The sequence below is a fragment of the Cuculus canorus genome, chromosome 13 (assembly GCF_017976375.1).
Source record: "Cuculus canorus isolate bCucCan1 chromosome 13, bCucCan1.pri, whole genome shotgun sequence".
NCBI classification, from domain to species: Eukaryota; Metazoa; Chordata; class Aves; order Cuculiformes; family Cuculidae; genus Cuculus; species Cuculus canorus.
In genome coordinates this window covers 2,593,809-2,615,133 of record NC_071413.1, presented here as the reverse complement: position 1 = coordinate 2,615,133, position 21,325 = coordinate 2,593,809, and the positions used below count along the sequence as shown (strand labels likewise).

Below are 21,325 nucleotides of genomic sequence, written 5' to 3'. Positions count from 1 at the left end.
TTTTTTGTTTAGCTTCCTGTAATGATGACTTGTAAGGAGAGCTGGCCAACAAACTTTGCTGAAAGGGGGAGCTGCCCAAAAACGATTGAGCAAAAACCTAAATCTCCGATCCCCCTGTGAACAATACATTTTACTTAGAGAGAAAAAAAAATAATACACACGTACCCTGAGCCAGATGTTGTCACTTGATTTTGTCCAGGAGAAGAATGGAAATCAAATCTGAGACTGAAGTACACCCAAGTATTTCTGAATTCTACACAAAAGCTGAATTATAACGCAGTTTTTCCATCTTTACAATTCTGAACCGATTCTGCATAAATAGGTGCTGCGATTCGTGCCGTGTAGTGTCCTTAGGTTTCTGTGTGCTGGTTCATGCGAGTTTATCCAGAATGAGTATTTCTCTCAAAAGCATGTCAGGAAACTTTCTGTGACTGAAAAAGATGTTGTGAAGCCCAGTGTTTTTTACTGACAAATATTAATAGTACAGGGGTTAGAAGTGGTGTGAGTTCTAGCTTAAGAGCTCGCTACAGCCAGTCCCATCTTCCTTTAAGCTCAAAAGAAAAATACAAAAGGCAATAAGTAGTCCATTTCCCTCTGCAGAGCTCAGCACTAATTAAAATGTTCTTAATTTGGTTTAGTTTAATTCACTTCAGAAATGAACTTACATTAACCAAAGTAACACCACTGTAATTCCGAGTAAGCCTGTCTGTGCAAGGGATTTGTGGATTTTAATGAATTCACCTTGAATTCATGTCCTTTTTGGGCCTTTTGGCTAAGGACTGTGACAAGTCTCTGCCCTGAGAAGAGCAGCTCGATGCCGTGCCAGAAAGGGCGAGACTGTGGCCGTTCACTGCGATTCCAGCTGCCTGGCCTTGCCCGTGGGGAGACTGTAAAAGCTGCAAGAGCAGGAAAGAATGGGACACAAGAGGTTTTCCTTCACCCGCTCTGCTCCGCTGGCAGCACCAGCACAGCTCCTGCGCTCGGGATGGCTCTGTCAGCCGCTCAGCCCCGCTGCATCCCTGCGACACGGACACCCCGGCTCTGCCAGCTGGGCTTTTACCCGGCGAGCTGCTGCGGGGCAAGGACAGATCCTGCTGGAGGGAGACAGGACGTTTTGCGAGGGGGTTTGCGTCTGAGAGCACGGGCTGCCCCGGCTGAAGCCCTCAGCTCTTTCCTTGGTGGGCGCTGAGCTCAGTCCTTCCCAAGCTTCCTCGGTCAGTTCCGGGAAGCCGCTCGGTCATGCGTACTTCAGTTCTCCATCTGCAAAGCAAAGGTCCGGTTTACCGAGGCTGTAAATTCTGTGGGGCGTGGGCTGCCGCCGGCGCAGTGCCCGTCCCAGGGCACCTCTGCTCTGCCTGGACTCTGCCCACGCCACGCTCATAAATAAACAGGGATGTGCAAACAGAGGTCTGGGGGTAGGGTTGTAAATATGGCTCAGGAAAAGCAGCCGATTCCTCAGGGAAAGGGAAACGCCAACTCCAAATGCTGCCCTTTAGGGTTTGACATTCCCATTCTTCATAAGCTGATCCCTGATTCATGCAGTTCATATGATCTTTTCTCAAAGACCCAGTAAAACCATTCAATCTTTTTTTTTGGCCTTAAATATTCAGTCTCTGTTCGGGCTTTATTTTTTTCCCTAGGATTTGTAGGTCTAGTGCTAGACTTAATATGGGATAACTGTGCAATTTAGAGAAAACACTGGAAGACAGCTAAATGTTAAACATCGCTTGCTTTCTTTGGCATATTTTTCTCATTTAAAAGCTAAATAGATTTACAAAGCTCAGGACCCTGAAGATCTGCTAATATTACAGTGTTTTCAAAACAACAGAACTTCACTTATTCAGGAACAAATATTAAACTAAATAAAAGCAGGATATTTAATTGCTTCTACCTTCGGTTCCCAGAGCCATGGGTTGTCTCTGCCCCGATTTCTACTCTTCAGAAGGTTGAGCTCTGTTTCTGCGTTTATAGTGGAGATGTGTTGTGGAATAAAATAGTTTACCAGGCAATAAATATTATGCTCTTCTGCTCTTTAACATTTGATATCATGCAGCAGCGATAACGCTACTCAGTATTTAAACAAGTTTTTATAGAAAAGGAGTTGTCATAATGTAATATAGAGCTTTCTTTAAGTTCTTATAGGAGGAGGGAGACTTGTAGGCAACCCAACACCAGTGACTGGTGCTTATAAACCTTCTTTAACCCTTTTCCCTTAAGTTACCTAATTAACATAATTAGGTTAAAGTAAGAGCAGTTCTTTCTAACCTGTATTTAGCTCATAGGTTATTGCTGCTTTTTGAGCCTCGATGAAGGGACTGTGTGCCTGAAGCTTCTTTTTCCAACCCTATCAGTTGATCTAATAAAATGCACGGCTTCGCCCTACTAATCTTGATCCGCTTTTATAAAATGTTCAGATGTGGACTTTTAAAGTAAAGCGTGACTGATGCGGGGAGTTGCGTGTGAATAAGAGGGAAGGCCGGCGGCGTGGGGTGAGAGTCACTGTGCAGCACAGAGCCTGTTGGCCGCCATAGGAAATGTCGCGGTGTTGGTTCTTTGTGGAACACGGTAACAGGGAAGTGCCGTCCCAGCCCTGCAGCACTCCTGCCTGTCCCTGGGTTTGGTGTACGAGCAGCTCTGTGTCCTACCCTGCTCCCCTCAAATACAGAGGTCGAACCCTGCTTGTGGTGAGTTCGCTCTATCAGAAATTATTGGTGAGTTGATGGCTGAGTGGAAAGAAATCCCGTTGGCTCCATCCATCTGCCTCTGTGGGGTTCCAGCTATAAAAAGACACACGGATCCTTCTGCCGGACAGTGTGTGTGCTAATTCGCTCTGTGGGGTAGGATGTAGGATGATGGGGTAGGATTTTGAGGAGTGGCTGAGAGAGCTGGGGTTGTTCAGCCTGGAGAAGAGGAGGCTGAGGGGAGACCTTATTGCTCTCTACAACTGCCTGAAAGGAGGTTGTGGAGAGGAGGGAGCTGGGCTCTTCTCCCAAGTGACAGGGGACAGGACAAGGGGGAATGGCCTGAAGCTCCGCCAGGGGAGGTTCAGGTTGGATATCAGAAAAAATTCTTCACAGAAAGAGTCATCGGGCAGTGGAACAGCTGCCCAGGGAGGGGGGAGTCCCCTTCCCTGGAGGGCTTTAAGGAACGGGTGGATGAAGTGCTTGGGGACATGGTTTAGGGAGTGTTAGGAATGGTTGGGCTCAATGATCCAGTGGGTCCTTTCCAACCTGGTGATTCTATGTGTGACCCACATCCTGTTACCGTTTCTCACTACTCTGAGATCTTGCAGCGATAGAATTGCTGCTTTCCACAGCCATCATCAAACAAATGGTCAGTAGGTTCATGTCACCAAAGGGCCTTTTTAATCACATCTGGGATCTGTCATCGTGCAGATCTGGACTATTTAATTGGCCAAAATTGTTTCTTGATTCTCAAAACCCTTTTATATGTATATCATCATCCAAAAGAAATGAATGAGTGCTACAACCCCCTTCCCTTGGAAGATAACACGGGAGGCTCTGGGGAGCATGACTGTATTAGTAAGTCAGGACAAAGTGCGAGGCTGTATATAAAGCTGACAGCAGCCCTGGTGTTTAACTCCTGTGCTGTCCTTGGCTGTGCCCGCACGGCCCTGCTTTGGGACAGAGCGGGGTCTGCTGAGTCGCGCCACGTGATGCTCTGCTGCTGGCATGAGGTGGTTGTGCAATCGGGTCGATCTAGACAGATCATACCACTGCCCTTGATAAGGAAAAGGCATTTTAGGGACAGTCCTGGCATTTCTGGCCACTTCACCCTTGCAGGAGTGCTTTTCGAAGCACGCCAGTCCACATCAAGAAAGCAAAGCCTCCCCTGGGGTGTTTGCTGAGTGCCCTGAAAGCTGCTGGTGTAGCGAAGCTCACACCTCAGCTCGCTGTTCCTTTAAGCTGCATCTGATTCCAAACCATTCTGTAGCCCTGAAACAAGCAGCACTGTTGAACAAAGAGCCTGCAGACAGGGACGGCTCTGAGAGCAAGTTTCATAACCACTGTCCCCCACAGGGAAAGGCTGTCCCAAGGCAGTGAGCCCTGCCAGGCAGATCCAGCATCTTTTGTCCATTTGGACAGAGGACAAGACCAAATGCCAGGCTCTCCTGTAGGGAAGGTTTTGCAGGTCCTCTGAAGCTGCTTCTCGCTGCTGCTGAGTTTAAGCTCAGGGTGAAGCATGGAGGGTGTGAAGGAAAAGATCAAATGCAAAGATTTCCTTCCCCTTGAGAACCTGTGCTCCTCTGCACTTACATGGCTTTTAAGGCTCTACAGAGGGATCTGGACAGGCTGGATCGATGGGCCAGAGTTCTGCAGAGGATTCTGGACAGGCAGGATCCATGGGCCAAGGTTGGACTCAATCATCTTAAAGGCCTTTGCCAGTCTGAATGATTATGATTCTAAAGGAGTAATGTACATAATGGTTAAATCCTGGGGAAAGAGCTGGAGTGCAGCATTGGCAAACACCTTGTCCCACCTCTTCATCTGGCTTTCATCTCCTCTGCTTCCGAGTCAGTCCACCCTCTCAAAGACTGCCCTCGTATTGGTGGAAGCAGGAGCCGTGACACTGGAAAACACCAACCTTTTCCCACTCACCGCCGCTTTTCCTACTGGCTAAGCAGATTGATTGTGGCCGATATTCCTCTGTAGCAGATGCACTGGGGAATTTCAGCTCAAGCAGGTGAAGCTTGGTGAAGCTGGGGCTGCTCAGCAAGAGGCTCTCTCCATAGGCAGCGTTCAGCTTCTGCACTAAAGTGCAGTCCTTTCCACACCAGTGCTGCACCCGCTCCGTTTGCACTGCTGTGCTTACCGCTGTGGTGCTTTGGCTTTTTCCACGTCACCGGATCTGTCATAGAATCATAGAATGGTTTGGGTTGGAAGGGTCCTTAAAGATCCTTTGCCTGGGACACCTTTGCTGGGATCAGGCGGGTCAAAACCTCATCCACCCCTGTCCCCTGGGTTCTGGCACTTCTGCTGTGCCTGGACCCGAGAGCCCTCGGCACAGATGCTGGAGCTGCTGGGAGGCAGAGGAAGTGATTCACCTTTAGATGCAATGTGACCATCTTGCTGAACCCTTGGCTTATTTTTCTCTCAGCTTTGGCCAAATCCAACGCAATGGATCAGAAAAAAAACCCTGTGTTGCTGATCTCCCCTTCTGCAGGGAGGCACCGGCCCTTAGGGCACACGGAGGGTAAAGAGCCTCGTGGCGTTCGAATTCACAGCTGTCCAAATCAAATGTGCGAACTCCGTGGAGTTTGTTTATTTAATTCTGCTTTATAATACACTTAATATGATACCAAGTATAAGAAGTAATCTGGCAAAGACATCATTAAACAGTTTAATAAGGACTGGATGACTCATTTTGTTTGAACAAATGGATTATTTTGCAATCAGAAGTACAAATGTTAACCAGCTTTATTTTTAGTTGAAAATGTCAAGAGGTCAGAAACAATTAAAGCAACTGTAAGGTAGGAGTCCCCCGAGTTTGTGTTCTCTTGGATTTACACCTTACTAAAATTGCTTTTATTGCAGCTGAGCGACTTACTGACATTTTTGTGATAAGATAACAGGAAATGACTGCGTAGGCATATTTACTGGTAAGAAGAGATTAGAGTCAAACAGAAACGGAGCCTACTTTTTATTTTAACAGAACAAGATCTGGAAATCTGAGAGAATCTGCTTCTTTTTTCTTTGCTTGATTTGAAATGTAGCGACTGTGTTTGAAAAGGAATGTCTAATCTGCTTAGGGCTTCCTCGTCACCTCAAAATGCAATGTTTTTGAATGTCAGCTACGCTGTATTTCGTGTTGCAGTTCCTCCTGTGCGAGTTTATTGTGTTTAGAGAGACTCTGATGGTTGAGTGCAGAGCACAGCTAAGTGGTGCTCAGCAACAGGAGAACAGGCACTGCGGGCATCAGGAGGCACTGTCGTTGACCTGTCCCTAGCAAGCCATGCTGGAGGCAAATCCAGGGGAGAACATTCCTTTTGCTGCTCCTGATGTCAGGAAGTTGGGATTTATTGGCCCTGTGTAATTCTGCAGCGTGAGCTCACCGCGGCAGCATCTCGCTCAGCCTGTCTGTGGAGTACGCGGTGTAGCAGAGGCACCTCCAGAGTCACCTGCGTGGTCCCAGGAGGGTGGCCCGAGCGGGACGGGACTGCCCAGAGCCGCTGTACTGGTGGGGATGGACAGCCGGGTGCTTGCAGCCTGTCGCTCTGCCTGGTGTTGCATCCCCACCGCAGCTGAACCGCGCCGTGTGCCCTCACTGCTGGCGCCGCCCGACATGCTTCTCATCCTCCACTGGAGTAGCTCAGTAACGGTGTGTTCTTTCTAACAGGTCCGGATCGAGGATGACATCGCAGTGACCGCCACGGGAATGGAGCTGCTGACGTGTGTCCCACGCACTGTGGAAGAAATAGAGGCTTTCATGGCAGAAGGCCAAAGCGGTGCCAAGACATTCGACTGCCTCTCCAGCCAAAAGCACTAAAGTTGGAGGTGATACTTGCTGTCTCACACTAATAAGTCATGATTTAATGCTGCAGCAATATAAAATAAAACACATCCAATTCTTAATAACGAGAGGCAGGCAGGCTATTAGCTGGAATGATGCAGCCATTAAAAATGCAGGTAGAAGGCTCCGGCGCTTGATACCAGGGCAGCTCAAGGGCTGCTGCTTGCCGAGTGCCACCTGAATAGCCCTGCTGCGTTATCCGTGGGGCTTCTATCTCTGTCACAGCTCAGCTCAGACATGTCTTGCAATTAAATCTGAATTTGGATGACTGGGACTCTTTAAATGCTGTCAGCAGTTGTAACGATCTGAGTCCTCTCTTAAACTTCATCACGAGTATTGCAAAAAAACAGAAGACAAATCAGCTGTTCTCAGTGGCTATAAGAACACAAATTTTTCTTATGGATCTTATTTCAATGTCAATGGAGTAAGCAGAATGAAATTTTTATTAAAAATCATCCTTAGCATCATTCATGCTCACAACTTTGTGTTCATTGGTCTCTTCCGCTCCCCTTCCTGCTTCTTTATCTGACCTTTCTTCCAATTTGTGCTCTGAAAACTTTGACCCTTTGTTAGCCAGGTTTTTCTGCTCTGGGTAGCGTGTGCTGATCCTTCACAGATAGCTCAGTGGTTGATCCATCTACTTGTTCCTTAAAAACGTAGATTGCTGTGGTGTTCACGAGCCTTAGAAATGGTAAGAACGCGTGTCTTTGCTGCAGGGCCAGGATCGTTCAGCAGCAGATGCTGTGCAGAATGATAGAGGTATTTTTAGCTGTCCAGTGTTAGCTGGTTCAAAATGAAATCATGTCCATTTTATTTGGATACACCACAAACAGATTAATAATGATCATAAAATGCTTTTCCATTCATGCAAGTTTTAAATTACCCAGAGAAGCCTTTCTCTTACCATAGGCGTTCATCAGCCTGCAGGAGAATAAATGCGTTTCTTGCATCATAAAACAGCGCTGGTTGCTGTAACTACAGAACAATAATCTTGCTTGCTTTACGAACACCTCCAACCTCCTGTTCGGTCTTCAGGCTCCACTGCAGTTTGGCTGCAAAGCCACTTCAGAACACTCCTCTGCGCTGCCAGGGGGAACTGGAATCGCAGCAGGATGCCCAGGCCTTTCTGGCTCTTAACACATGCCAGATGCCGATTTTCCCACTGCGAAGGGATCGGCTGACATCTCAGCGTCTGCGTCCTGTCACTCGCGTGCTGGCGCTGGCCTGCAGGTGACAGGAGCAGCTCGGAGGTGCTGAGCGCCTGCAACTGCCCGTTGTGCGTGGGGCGTACAACACGAGAGCTTAGATGAGCCAGAAACCCCCGACCTGGGACTGGGCTCAGGTCTGGAATAATGTCCTTAAAATTGTCTACAAGACCTCTTTTTGCTTAATGGGTTGATCTGTGTGACGAGAACCTGCTTTTTACTCAAACGGCTCAGTGACCCATTGCTAAATAGGAAACCACATACTGGAGTCTGAAGAAATGCATTGTGAAATAATCCAGGGGACTTCACTCTGGTGTTTAATGTCACTTTATTAACAAAGGAGCCTATTTTCATTTTTTAAAGGTTGCTCGGTGCTGGTTTGTCAGAGGTAAGTGTGGGAGATCTCGACTGCAAAGGGGACGGGTTTGCTCAGGACGTTGAGCAGCTCGTACGTGCAGCCGTGCTGATGCTTCCTTCTGCGGTGGCCGCAGTCTCGCGGCTCTGAAGGGTCCCACCTGTGCAGAGGGCACCAGGCTTTGGTAGCTTTGCAGGTACGAGAACACAGGAACGATGCTGGTGCTGCTCCAGACTCGTCTCCCCATAGAGCTCTGGAGGTTTTTCTCATGCGAGATGGTGTTCGTGGCCTCAGCCTTGTTCCCACTGCATCCAAGTGCGTTCCTGTGGCACGCTCGGAACGCGCCCGTGGGATCGCTCATGGCTTCGGGCACTCCAAAACCTGCCCTTGCTTGGGCTCAGTTACTATTTTAAAGCAACAATTCACAGATTTTTTTTTTTCCTAAATAAGAGCGCTTTGGCATTGTTTCAACTGAGCCGTAACCAGTCTTGTTAACAGGCCTTTCCCGCCTGTGATTCATCTTGGCAAACAGCGGGCTCTGCTGCTGCAGAACAGGTCGAGCGATGCGGTGTGGCGTGCTGCGGGGGGCAGAACTGGCTCTGCTTGGACTTGCCCTGCGCACAGACCCTCCCGCGGGTCCAGGGGAGAGCGCTCGCTCACATCTCCGGCCTCGCTGGTCTGCACACGCGAGCCGTGGCTGCGTGGTGGGCTGGCTCTCCCTTTTTCCTTCATAATCAGGCCCACAACTGTGAATCCATCCTCCCTCCCAGAGGTATGTTCTGTAATTGTGGTAATTTTTACCCACTTAAAAAGTGAATTAGAACTTTTTTCTACATCAGCGTGGTATCGAGGGGGAAATAAGCCTTTCAAAAAAAGGCAAAGTGATATTTAATACACTTAAGATGTATTATTCGGGGTAAATACGGGTTACAACCAACTTACTTTTTGACTACATCAGGGTATTTTAGGCTGTTAGTGATCATGTTTTCCCAAATGCCTTTTCCCCTTGGTGCAGACTCAAGAGTTGCACCAAAATAATAGAAAGAGTGCATTACATTAACCAAGATGGTGTGTTTGGTGCGTTTATGAAGGGCTGAGCACCTCTGAGCTGATTGGGTTCGATTGCAGATCATCCCTGGGGCTGGATGCACTGCGGGTTGATGGGTAGCGTTACCGCGGTCGAGCCTCCTCGAGCTCCTGGGGGTTGGAGTAGCCCACTGGGCCGGTGGGAGGTGTCCCCGCCCGTGGCAGGGACCTGGAACTGGGTAAGCTTTAAGGTCCCTTTCAACCCAAACCATTCCGTGATTCTGTGGTAGGGAGAAAATGGGAATGAAGTTTCCTGGTGAAACGTGTAGTGCTGTAACGCTTCTTTGTAGTGATGGGCACTGTGTTCTGTCACAGACCAGAGCTGCTGTCCAGAAAAAGGGGTCAAAAAGGAAACCTGAGGTTTTGTAGGATGATGCTCCTGTTGTCTTGTGTAAATGTGTATTTATTGCAGCCCTTCCTTCGGGAGAAGAGCGACTCCTCCGAGTCACCGTCTGTGCCGTGCAGTGGGGGTAAGACCAAGGTGTTTTGCACCATGAGCACAGAGGAAAGCCTTCCCTCCGCCTCTGCTCCAGCTATTCTGGCAAGAGGGGGCTTAGAATAACAAACCAGTGCCTTTCCTGCAACCACATTCACACTGAGTGGAGACAATAATTTGTTATATTCTTGAGTCCGTGGCTCCAAATATTGAGGTGAAGCGCTGCACACAGCCTGCATCCTTCCCCGAGCAAACGGCGGGCATGGAGACTGCCAAGCCCAGAATGGTGGTGTGCAAAGGACTGCTCATAACTCAGTGGGTTTGTTTTAAACAAGGAAGTGGAAGTGGAGCTGTCAAGAGTAACAGGTGGAGAAGTCACCCTCTAGAGCATCAGGAAGAGGAGTACTCCCCCTTGGAGAGATTTTTAAGAAATCATTTTCACCAAAAAATACCTGAGATTCAGGGTTCTGGTTATGGGGAGGGCCTCGCGTCAGCCTATCAGCCCACTGCAGGCCCACAGCGTCCCAGTTCACAGAGCAGGGAAATGGAGAAGAGACCATCTCTGGCGTTGGCACCAGCACAGCTGCACAGGTAACAAACAGGATGCTCTCAGGTAATCATTTTCCTGTTCTGTTCTCCCTACCCTTAATCACACTACAGTTTCAGTCTTAAATTTCATTTTTTTTTGTTGTTAGATCAGGACTTCAGCCAAAATTGTAATGATTTTCTGATTCTTTCCATTAAGTAAAAACCCAAGTGGAGAACAGGACTGGAGACTGTGGCACTGATTTCTCAAAGACCACTGCTCGAGGTAACACCTCTGCATTTCGAGGGAAATACCAAAGGGACAGGAGAAACGAGGACGGCACTAGAAGCAAAAGGTTTTTATTAGCTTCTGCTATTTCAACCCTACCTACTTAAGCGGCAGCTAGAGCCAAAAAAACATATCTTTGGAAAAAAGACAATCCATACAAGGTTCTCGCATGTAATTACCTTTGTATTAAAAGTTTAAATTCAGAAAGAACTTTTCAAGGTGTTATTTTCTAACAGCATCTTCATAGAGATAATATCCAAGTCCTCTTCCTACGTACAGATACAAGGCAAACAAGCTTCCTACAAAATAACCTATGGAAAAAGGTAGTGTAGGAGGGAAATTAAGACAGTGTGATAATCCACTAGCCAGACACACAGGTTAAATGTAACACAGCCACCCCGTCACTGAAATATTTAAAAATGAAAATAAATTAAGGTTACATCAAAGTTCCTGCTTTACTTTTACTGCTTAAATCCTCGGTATGGTACATACCGCTATGTTACGGATCATGGCAAAGACTGAGCACTAGCATTAAAAAAGTTGCTATAGAAAAACTGTTATGAAAATAAAGCCAGACTGAAGGTATTCGTCTGCACAGCTGTACGATGGCTACAGAAATCCCACCGTTATTCAAACTAGGGGCATCTCTTTTCAAAATCGCTGTGAATTTCTGTGAATCTTGGTTGCAAGTCTGAACAGCCAGGAAAATGGAGACGAACGTCAAGGTGCAGTGATCCAGACATCCTGGCTGAACAGACGCTGCCTCGCCCCTTCCTTCTCGGCCCCTGCTTAGCCAAGATCCACATACTGTCCCCACTGCCTGCACCCCAGCAAGAATGCAGTTGTGCCGAGCGTGGGGTTTGATAGCATTTTGACATTTTCTGAAAACTAACCTCCCCCTCTCGTAAGGCCCCAGCCCCTATGTGAGCAACACAGGCGTAAAAGGCTTTGTCCGTGTGCTTCTTTACCTGCTGTACACGACGCTGCAGACTCATTTGCCATTTGGAAGCCAACTGCCCGTATGGATCATCAGAGCATATTGCTATTTTCTAGGAAACATCAGTAAGCACCCCAGCTCGCTATTCCTACACCCTCCACATTAGGTCTTTCCTGTCCAGTTATAGCTAAGAGATGCTTTATAGACTTGCCCTACAGAGTTGCAGTCACCCACCAGACAGGAACGCAAACGCCCTCCACGGCCTCTACAGTGTCGTAATAAGTAATGGAGAAAACAAAGGGCTGAAGTACATGAAAAGGTATTTAAAAGCCATTGTATCCAATTATGAGTTTCTGATACTACAGTGAATCATCCTGCTGGATTCCTCCCATTGTGCAAGCTGTAAGGTAAGTGAACATTTCTGTGAAAAGGCTATATCCCTATTCTAAGCCCCTTGTTGACTATGAATTTAGGTCTGCACTTATTAGATACATCTTTTAGAGGAGAGAAATATTTAAAACAAATATCCTAAGCAGTTTCTGGTTTAATTGTATCAAATCCTCAGTGTTAAACCTAAAAAGAAGAAAATCTCCACAAAATGATAGATCAGAGTTTTTGCTTGGCTACGGCACAGGTGTTGCAGACAAGCTGCGCCTCCGGAGTTCGTTTCGTAAGGCTGCAACAGTGTCTACTGCCCATTGTTTTCTGGGTTTGTGGTGGTGGTTTCGGTGCCAACAGGTTGCACATTGTCTGCAAGATTGTGTGCGTGCTCGAGGAACAAGTCTTTCAGTACGCTCAGCTCCTTGGTCAGGAGCTTGATTTTTGCCTCTAAACGTTCGTTTTCTTCCTTGAGCTGGTTGACTCTTTGCAGCGTGTCTTGTGCTTTCTGCTTGCTTTTTAACCGGCTCTTCTTCACTGCCATGTTGTTTCGCTCCCTACGCTGACGATACTCATCACTGTTTCTATCCACAAAGGAATTTTTCTTTCCCTGTTTGCTGGGAGGTACAGCTTTGCCTCCGCCACCAGGACTAACCGGCACCAGCTGGGGAACCTGCTGCAAACCACTGGTGTGTGCTTGGCTGTGAATCACACTTACTCCGTTGGCTTCGGTAGCACTGTTCTGTTGAGATGTCTTGCTCATTTGGACAGGCTCTTCTTGGGCACCACAGACTTTACAAGGAGACTGAAAGCCGTTCTGTTTCTACAAGGTGTTTCCAACAGGTCTTCACATGGATTAAGGGCAGGGTGAACCTGGTAGGGAAAGAAAAAGCTATTAAAGATTCTGGGTTCAGCTACAACTGTGCACATCACTGGCTTTAGCATAAGGTATCGATGGTACAGCTGGCAATAACACATCACAAATGTGCTGAAGGGGACACACTGCCAACCACATTTCAGAAGCCTCTCGAACATATTTGGATTGGAAGAGACTGTTACTGGGTCATCTAGTCAAGCTGTTTGCATTGTTCACTGGCTTTACTCAGTTATTCCAAGGCCATCCCTGATGGACGGGTGTCTAGCCTAGCCTCGAATATCTCCAGTTTCACAACCTCTGTCTTGGCAACAGGTTCTACTGTCTAACTTTTCCTCCAGTTATATAATTTTCTTAATTTTCAGACTGGAGTTTTCTTTCTGCAGCTTAAACCTATTAACAGCCTGACTCTTGACCAACACGAGTACTTGATCCTTGTCCTTCTTCAGACCATCCCTCTGGGTGTACACACAGACAAATTCCTCCCCGATCTCTTTTCTCTGGAGTGAGGGTGCTCAAACTACCCACCTCTCCTCAATCATCTCCATGCACTTGCTTTTGAAGATGATGTCCAAACCGATGACTGTTTTAAGGTATCGCTAATACTGAGTGGAAAACAATGATCTACGGGAAAAGGCAGCATGCTGCAAAGTGTGACTGAGTGACACTAAAGGAGCTCCTTCAGCCACCAGCAGGGTAAGAGTGCTCAGCCTGCAGTGGTACCGCAATGAGGTGGGACAGCAGTGCAGGGCAACAGCAACGGACAGCCGCTGCACAGCAGAGACAGGGGACTGTTGCCACCCATAGGAAGACAGCAGCCACAGCTGACTCCTCCACAAAATGCCTTCCCCTGCTGTAGCTCCTGCACCAGCTGCTGTCAACTCTCAGGCAGGACACCCTCTCACCTGACTCACATTCTCCCACTGCAGAGGGTCAGCCTGCTCCTGCACCTACCGGTGGCACAAGGAGGATTCCACCACAGCTGCTGCAGAGACACAGCAAGGCTAAAGGCCGCTCCCCTTCCTTTCTCACAGTATGACCTCTGATGTCTGGGAGAGAAGAGGAGGACAACAGGATTGTTCAAACTGCTTGAGCCTAAGTACCTGTGGCTCCAAAGAAAAGTACTTGGTGATCTGTCAAATGACCGTTGATTTTCTGTCATGTTCAAGTATCTAACGGGCATAACCCAGTTCTACTTTGGGATCAGGCTGCACTGCAATAATGCAGTCCTCTACTCCATCACAGACGTACATGCAGTATCATACAACTGGTGTTCAGCATCCTCTATGCCCATCCTCAAGAGGATAAACGCTGGGAAAGCAAGGAGCTGCGGTCAGTAGTGGGCAATAACCACCAGCAGTGTCCAGCCCCAGGATCACAGCTTGCATCACGAACAGCCCCAGAGATGGATGAGTGCGCTCCTGTGTGAGCTGAAGAATGGATGTGGTGCGGTGTTTGTACACAAGCTGTGTGCCACTGGGTTCATCAGTTGTTTACTGCTTGTGTGTTTGTTTTTCTCAGCAGTCTGAGTTGCTGTTTTACTTTCTGCTAGGATGTAGTTAAAATTCCACTGCCTAGATCAATCGCAAATTTGCTTCTATAATGAGGGAACTGGAACAAGATGCAGCTGCACAGCATGGTTCAGTAAAAGTAATGGAAAAACCCAGTAAATTTGGCTTGAATGTTATTCAAGATTAACATTCTCTGCCACCAAGAAGTCCTCTCACTTAAAACAAGTGAAGATGTGTAGGCACACCCACACCCCTCCTAGCAAGAAATCTTTTTGTTTTCGTATTTCAGGGTAGAAAGAGACCGTCAACTCCTTTTGACACCTGTACAGCTAAATCTATAGAAATACATACCTAATCTTTCTATTTAGCATTATCCCTATTACAACTCTTGAAACGGCTTTTGCAAACCACACTGAAGTCTCAAATTCTGACTGAAGAAGCCCTGTGGTGCAGCAGCTCAGTGGGATACAGGGCTGAGGGACGTCCCTGGGCACGCATACTAGACTGACGGGGCCAGTTGCAGTAGCTGTGCATGTGCAATTACACCGTCATTTTTAGTGCAGATCCAAGTCTATGCTCCTCTTGGAGCATCTACTGTCTTTGTCTCAGCTTTGTTTTTAAACACAGGATTTCTGTACCCCTCAAGAGTATACAGCTCTGTGAGATTGCCTCTGACAACCCGATTTTTCAACTGATTTTTGGCATCTTCAAAGTCAGACAGAATGCTCTCCTGTCCCCTCTATTTCAACACATTACAGTGCTTGCTAACTTTGTCTGGATAGCCCAGTTAAGTAACCCACACCATTTTCACCATCAGCCTTTTGTGCTTCATGAGATGCTGTGGCGGAAGGGGTGGCTCCCGCCCCCCAGAGGCTCCCCACCCAGCCTGTAACAAGTTTCTTCACTTCCCCAGGTTCCACATGCTGTTTCTCTCTATGCTATCGAAACTATTCAATACTGCCTTAACAAATCTCTTAACAAATTCCCCTGTAATTCAAAGGAAAAATTGTTTGGTCCAGTAAATGAATTTTAATGGGATACTTTAGTTGGGCAGTAGCCTATATGCGCAGAGATGAACCAGTGTTACACCTCTCAAGCAAGTGTTCCAGCCCTGCTAGAACAGATCTCCCTCAGTTCCTTCCCACTGGAACTGATCCATTTTGTATTGAATCATTATTTCTTGAGTGAGACACGCTGGCCCGACGACCACAACTCTTACCTGGGAGAGATAACACCTGGATTCCTGTGCTGCTCCAACCAATACTGGTGTGAAGCAAGCAGCACTAACTGTACTGTATCACAAATAATGCAAGAGCAGACACAGCTGAGGCTTGAAACCTCATTTTCCCCCTGGTTATCTGGAGGCTGGATCCCTATTTTCAATTACCAGTCCTTCAACAGAACCATGAGAAGGAAGGACATCCTGGATAGCAACAGGTGCTGTGGGGCATCCTTCAGGAAATACTACAAGATGTAAAGGCAGCGGGTATTACAGCACAAGGAAGGGGCTCTCAAGATGGGTGAGGTGAAGGACACAGCGAATGGGAGAGGCTACGAGGGTAAGGAGGCAGATGGGTCTCGGAGTTTGTTTCTCAGACACCGTGCCACACAAACACAGCTGCTCCGTTCCTCTTCGCTAACAGGTTGGTTTGCTGTGAAGGGGCGATAGCCCCAGCACGGCAGGAGGCAGCTCCTCAGGGAGGCAACCGAGTTTCCAAGCATCTTGTTCCCATAAAGCTGCTCATTAGCTCGAGCTCAGCAGCAGCCCTAGGCTGGTCCCACCCAGCACATGGTAGTGTTTCCAGCAGCCAGTCAGAACCGCCTGGATCTCTCCCTGGGCCACCAACTGGCCACCCACTACAGCATCACAGCTGGTAACTCAGAGGTGTCCTCTGAAGCAGAGATGTTTCTTACTGCCTGACAGCGCTCCTCAGGGTCGACAGAAATTCCCAGGTCTTTATTACCTTTGCTTTCAAGCAAAAAGCATTCGACAAATTAAACTTAAGCTTCCAAATGTTTGTTTTGGAAAATAAAAAAACAAAAAAGAAAACATGTGGTTTAATTTGTTAATTAAATCAGTGTTTTTTTCACTTAGCAGCAAGAACCAGAAAGCGCTACTCTCTGCTCCCGAGATGGGGCTGTACTGGATCTGAGCAGCAGTCAGGATGACTTTATTGCACAGATTTACTTGGCTGCCTTTGTCTAACGCAAAGGAGGTCCCAACCTGTACAGCAATAGCTTTCCTCCCTTCTTGGCTTCAGTAGGAATGCCCTGGTAGGATTTAAAACCAGATCACCCTGTACAAAGAATGACGCTATAAATCTCCCACCATACATTTCCTGAATACCAGGAGGGCTGCACGCTCTCACAAGCAAATCCATAAGAGCTGAGGGTAGTGCTCAGATACCACTAGGCAACAACTTTTCAGACTAGGCAGCTCAAACCTATCATCCATTACCACAGCTGACATCACTTTCCCGTATTTTTCTCAGTCTCTCTGTTTTTCCCATATGCCTTACGAGAAAAATGCACTCCAACATACTTTAAAAAAAGGTGCTCAGAACATCTAATATGTTTTAATTGCAGGCCAGGAGCGTGGATGACAGAACTGCAACAATCCCAGATGCCAAGAGGCATCAGTCTGACTCTGGTTTGGAATATAACAAAGGCAGATACTTCTAAAGAACAAACTCCTTAAATCATAGAGCAGTTTAGATTGGAATGGACCATGAAGCCCATCCAGTCCAACCACCCTGTAGTAAGCAGGGACATCATCAACTCCATCAGGTTGCTCAGAGCCCCATCCAACCTGACTTTGAATGCTTCCAGGGAAGGGGCTTCTACCACCTCTCCAGGCAACCTGGGCGAGCGTGAAGTTTTTTTCCTAATATTGAGTCTAAACATCTCTTCTTTTAGTTTAAAACCATTCCCACTTATCCTATTGCTACAGGCCCCACTAAAAAGTTTTCCCCCATGAGGTTTAACAAGGCCTCCTCTAGATCTGCTCCAACAGTCCCATCGCCTCCTTATGTTGGGGATTCCAGAACTGGACACAGGACTGCAGGTGGAGTCTCACAAGAGCGGAACAGAGGGGGGAATCACCTCCCTCGACCTGCTGGCCACGCTGCTCTGGATGCAGCCTGGATATGGATGTGCTGGCAAAGCTGCGTCTGGAGCTACAAAAACCTGCAGGGACCCTGAAGGATCTGTCGGGATGCTGGAATCTTGTTAGAACACTGCGATTTCTTGGGACACCGGGGTCTGACGGGACGCTGGGATCTCCTGGGACATAGGATCTGTCAGGACACTGGGAGCTGTTGGACACTGCAGTTCCTTGGGACGCTGGGATCAGCTGGGCCAGAGATCTGTCAGGACACTGGGTTATCTTGGGACACTGGGAGCTGTTGGAACACTGCGACTTCTTGGGACACTGGGATTTCTTGGGACACTGATCTGTCGTGACATGGATCTGTTGGGACACTGGGATTTCTTGGGACACGGGGCTTTCTTGGGACTCTGGGATTTCTCGGACATTGGGATCTGTCGGAACACAGGGGCTTCTCGGGCCGCTGGGATTTCTGTTGGGATGCTGGGATCTGTCGGGACACACGGATGTGCCGGGCCGCTGGGATCCCTCGGGACACGAGGAGCTGCAGGATCACAGGGATCCCCGGGGACACGGGGCTCCCTCGGGCCGCCGAGCTGTGGCGGAGGAGGCCGCAGCGCCGCCGCCCCGGGCCGGTCCCGCAGCGGGTGTGCCCGGCAGCGCCCGCCCCGCCCCGAGCTGGCAGCCGTGACCCCGCGGGGGGCCGGTCCCGCCGATGGCCCATCTCCGGGGCGGCCCGGGCTCCGCTCCCGCCCCCCCCCGCCCCGCTCTTACCTGCGGCGGCGGCGGCGGCGCGGGGGGGGCCGGGCCGGGCCTCGCTCGGTGCCGTGCGGCGCGCGCCGAGCGGCGATTGCGACACCCGCGCGCTGCGCCCGCCCCGCCCCGCGCGCCGCCAATCGCGGCCGTCGTGACGCAACCGCCGCAGCAACAGGCGGCGCGCGCGACCAATGGGAGAGCGGGGGCGGTGCGAACGGCCAATGAGAGAGCGGGGGGAGCGCGAGCGACCAATGGGAGCGCGGGGGGGAGCGCGCGGCCAATGAAAGGGCGGGGAGGGATCTGGGCGAGGCCAATGAGAGCGCAGGGGGAGCGCACGACCAATGGGAGCGCGCGAGGGGGTGCGAGCGACCAATGAGAGAGCGGGGAGGGGTCTGTGCGCGGCCAATGAGAGCGCGGGGGGAGCGCAAGCGGCCAATAGGAGCGCGGAGGGCGGTGCGCGGCCAATGGGAGCGCACGCGGGGGGGGAGTGCGGCTCGCATTGTGTGATGAGCTCTGAGCCCGTGGGGGTGCTCTGTCGCCCCGGGGTTGCTCTCTGTCCCGTGCGGGTGCGCTTTGTCCCCGTGGGATGAGCTTTATCCTCTGGGGGGACTTTCTGTCCCCGTGAAGATGAGCTCTGCCCCGCAGGGATGGCCTCTGTCCCTCTGGGATGCGCTCTGTCCCCGTGGGGATGGCTTCAGTCCCCACGGGATGAGACCTGTCCCCATGGGAACGCGTTCTGTCCCCGTGGAATGCACTCTATCCCCTGCGGATGCGCTCTGTCCCTGTGGGGTGTGCTTTGTCCTCTTGGGAATGGGCCGTGTCTCCGTGGGATGATCTCTGTCCCCATGGGGATACGCTTTGTCCCCCTGGAATGGACTTTGTCCCCTGGGAATGCGCTCTACCTCCCTGGAATGCACTTGATCCCCTGGGGATGAGCCCTGTCCCCCTGGGATGAGCTCTGTTCCTGCAGGGATGGCCTCAGTCCCCATAGGGTGAGCTCTGTTCCCGTGGGAATCCTTTTTGTCCCCCTGGAATGTGCTTTGTCCTCGTGGGGATGAGCTCTTCCCCTTGGATGAGCTCTATCCCTGTGAGGATGCCCTCTGTCCCTGGAGTCACCGTGACCCTCCAGCCCCGTGGGGAGCCGAGAGCACCCCGACACCCCCACCGCCCCCAGCACCTCCTGTCTGCCCTCAGCCTGAGGGAGAGCAGCCAAACCCCTGTTTCTACTCTGATTGGCATCTCTTAATTGTGCCTGGGACGTTAATTAACACCTGGCAGTGTTTTTCCATCCCCGTCTGGCTGCTGTGTGGTTTGCCTTTGTAGGATGTGGAGATAGGGAAGGAAGGGGGGCAGGAGTGCCAGAGACATCAACTATAATTGTAATGGTTCTTGTAATTACAGAAATTGTGGCAAATTCCTGAATTTCATCAATTATTAGTTAATTTTCCTTTTCAAAAAAAAAAAAAAAAAAGGGCTAAACACAGATTAGGAAACCTTTAGATGATGGAGTTAAAGGTCATCATAGAATGGTTTGGGTCAGAAGGGCCCTCAAAGCCCATCTAGTCCCACCCCTGCCATGAGCAGGGACACCTCCCGCTGGATCAGGGGCTCCAAACCCCATCCAGCCTGGCCTGGAACCCCTCCAGGGATGGGGCAGCCACCACTGCTCTGGGCACCCTGGGCCAGGGCCTCCCCACCCTCACAGCAAAACATTTCTTCCTGAGATCTCATCTCACTCTCCCCTCTTTCAGCTGAAAACCATTCCCTCTTGTCCTGTCCCTGCGCTCCCTGATCCAGAGCCCCTCCCCAGCTTTCCTGCAGCCCCGTCCAGTGCTGGAAGCTGCTCTAAGCTCTCTGCGGAGCCTGCTTTTCTCCAGGTATTTTTTTAAGTTTAATGCTGGGATTTTTTATGTTGTACATGTGTAGGATGAGTGTATAGTTCTTCACGTGGGAAATCCCTCAGTACAAAGGTGCGCGTATTTGCAGTGGGCAGTTCTGAAAATCATTGGTTTATAAGGGAAGCGGGTTTTGGACAAGTTTAGGTAAGCAGGCAGCGAGAACAGCAGTGTGGGGAAAGCAGGTTTTATTTAAATGCAGAAAGAAAAAGTACCAGTCTGTTTTCTGCTCCAGTTTAGCACATAGACCTGTGTGGGAAACATTCTATGCTGACGAAAGAAGTGGGAAGAATCAGATTTGTAGACACAGTTGTAGAGCTCAGCAATGTAGGTATTGGTATTTATTGGTAATAATTATTGGTATTTGCCATATATTTTGTAGCTGTCTGATATTGCATGGGGCAGGAAGGTGGTGGGGGGGGAGGATGTTGTTTTAGTAGAGCCCTGTGGAAAATAAACCACACTTCCATAAGAATCCTGAGGATTAGTCTGGGCAAACAGTTTTACTCAGCTCATTAACACGAAGATACTTTTCCTCCTCAGTCATCAATTATTTGCTTTAACATCTCTAATGTTTTTCTCAGCTGAAACTGTTACATTTTCTGTGACAATGACTCATCCATCTGTAGCTAGAGCGAAATTCCAGGTAAGCATTAAACATTATCCTTTGTTCACAATAGTTAAGTAAGCGTGTGCTCTTAGAGTGCTTTCCTAGGATTTTAGAGCACTTTATGGCCATTCATTCATTAATCCTCATCAAAGAAAGCTGAGGGAAATAAATTGCAGACCAACTTATTCTCATAGAGTCTGATGATTTTAAACGTTAAAGCTCACACAGAACTCCATGTGCATAAGGCGCTGCAGTGCTTGGTTGGCATTGTATCCTGTGTTAGGGAAACCATCAGACAGTGCACTGTAGTGTTTGCAGGGCATTTTTCTTTTCCTACAGCATTACAGTAAAAAAATACAGAATATGATGGAAGCAATGTAGAAAGCAATCACTAAAACCTATGGGCAACTGCTTTTGAGCCGTGGCATTGAAATACATACTTTACCTCTTATTTTACAGCATAGGTGAGCTGTGTGGTAGCTCTGGAGCCTGGTGTCATAAGCAGGCTGGTCCCTGCTGGGATGGGGACCTTTTCACTCTGGTTCTGGGTGTGTTACTATAGCAACAGTCTACCTATACGTCCATAGGGAATATTGTAATTGTGTCTCATTTTCATGTGCCTCATCCAGTCTCACAATTCTTTAAAGACTTTAGGCTTTGGAAAAAAATACACAGGTATTCAGCATCTTCAGGTCATCTACAGCAAATCGCAGTCAGAGACAGGAAGGCCTCTAATATAGAATAGAAATATATAAATAGAAATAGAAGTAGAAATAGAAATAGAAATGATCTGTGAGAACTGGAGGTAGAAGGTGTGAAGGGGAGAGGAGC

At 48.9% G+C, this 21,325-nt stretch overlaps 2 protein-coding genes across 5 annotated transcripts in view; one reads left to right on the top strand and one right to left on the bottom strand.

The window, feature by feature from the left end:
- Positions 1-6,662, top strand: part of PEPD (peptidase D) — a 131,644-nt gene extending 124,982 nt beyond the window's left edge. For all 4 annotated transcript variants that reach the window (XM_054078737.1, XM_054078735.1, XM_054078739.1 and 1 more), the window contains one exon: positions 6,358-6,662. In XM_054078737.1, the coding sequence (XP_053934712.1) occupies positions 6,358-6,507 (150 nt within the window). In that variant the 3' untranslated portion in view covers positions 6,508-6,662. The remainder of the gene's footprint in view (positions 1-6,357) is intronic.
- A 3,911-nt stretch (positions 6,663-10,573) lies between these two features.
- Positions 10,574-18,126, bottom strand: CEBPG (CCAAT enhancer binding protein gamma). Its single transcript, XM_054078734.1, has 2 exons — positions 18,008-18,126; positions 10,574-12,615 (listed from the first exon to the last, which is right to left on the bottom strand). The coding sequence occupies exon 2, from the start codon at positions 12,503-12,505 to the stop codon at positions 12,053-12,055; it is 453 nt and encodes a 150-aa protein (XP_053934709.1). The 5' UTR covers positions 12,506-12,615; positions 18,008-18,126; the 3' UTR covers positions 10,574-12,052.
- Between the last annotated feature and the right edge of the window lie 3,199 nt (positions 18,127-21,325).

Excerpts from the sequence above, each read along its gene's own strand:
- CEBPG (XM_054078734.1), bottom strand. The coding sequence starts at position 12,505 with ATGAGCAAGACATCTCAACAGAACAGTGCTACCGAAGCCAACGGAGTA.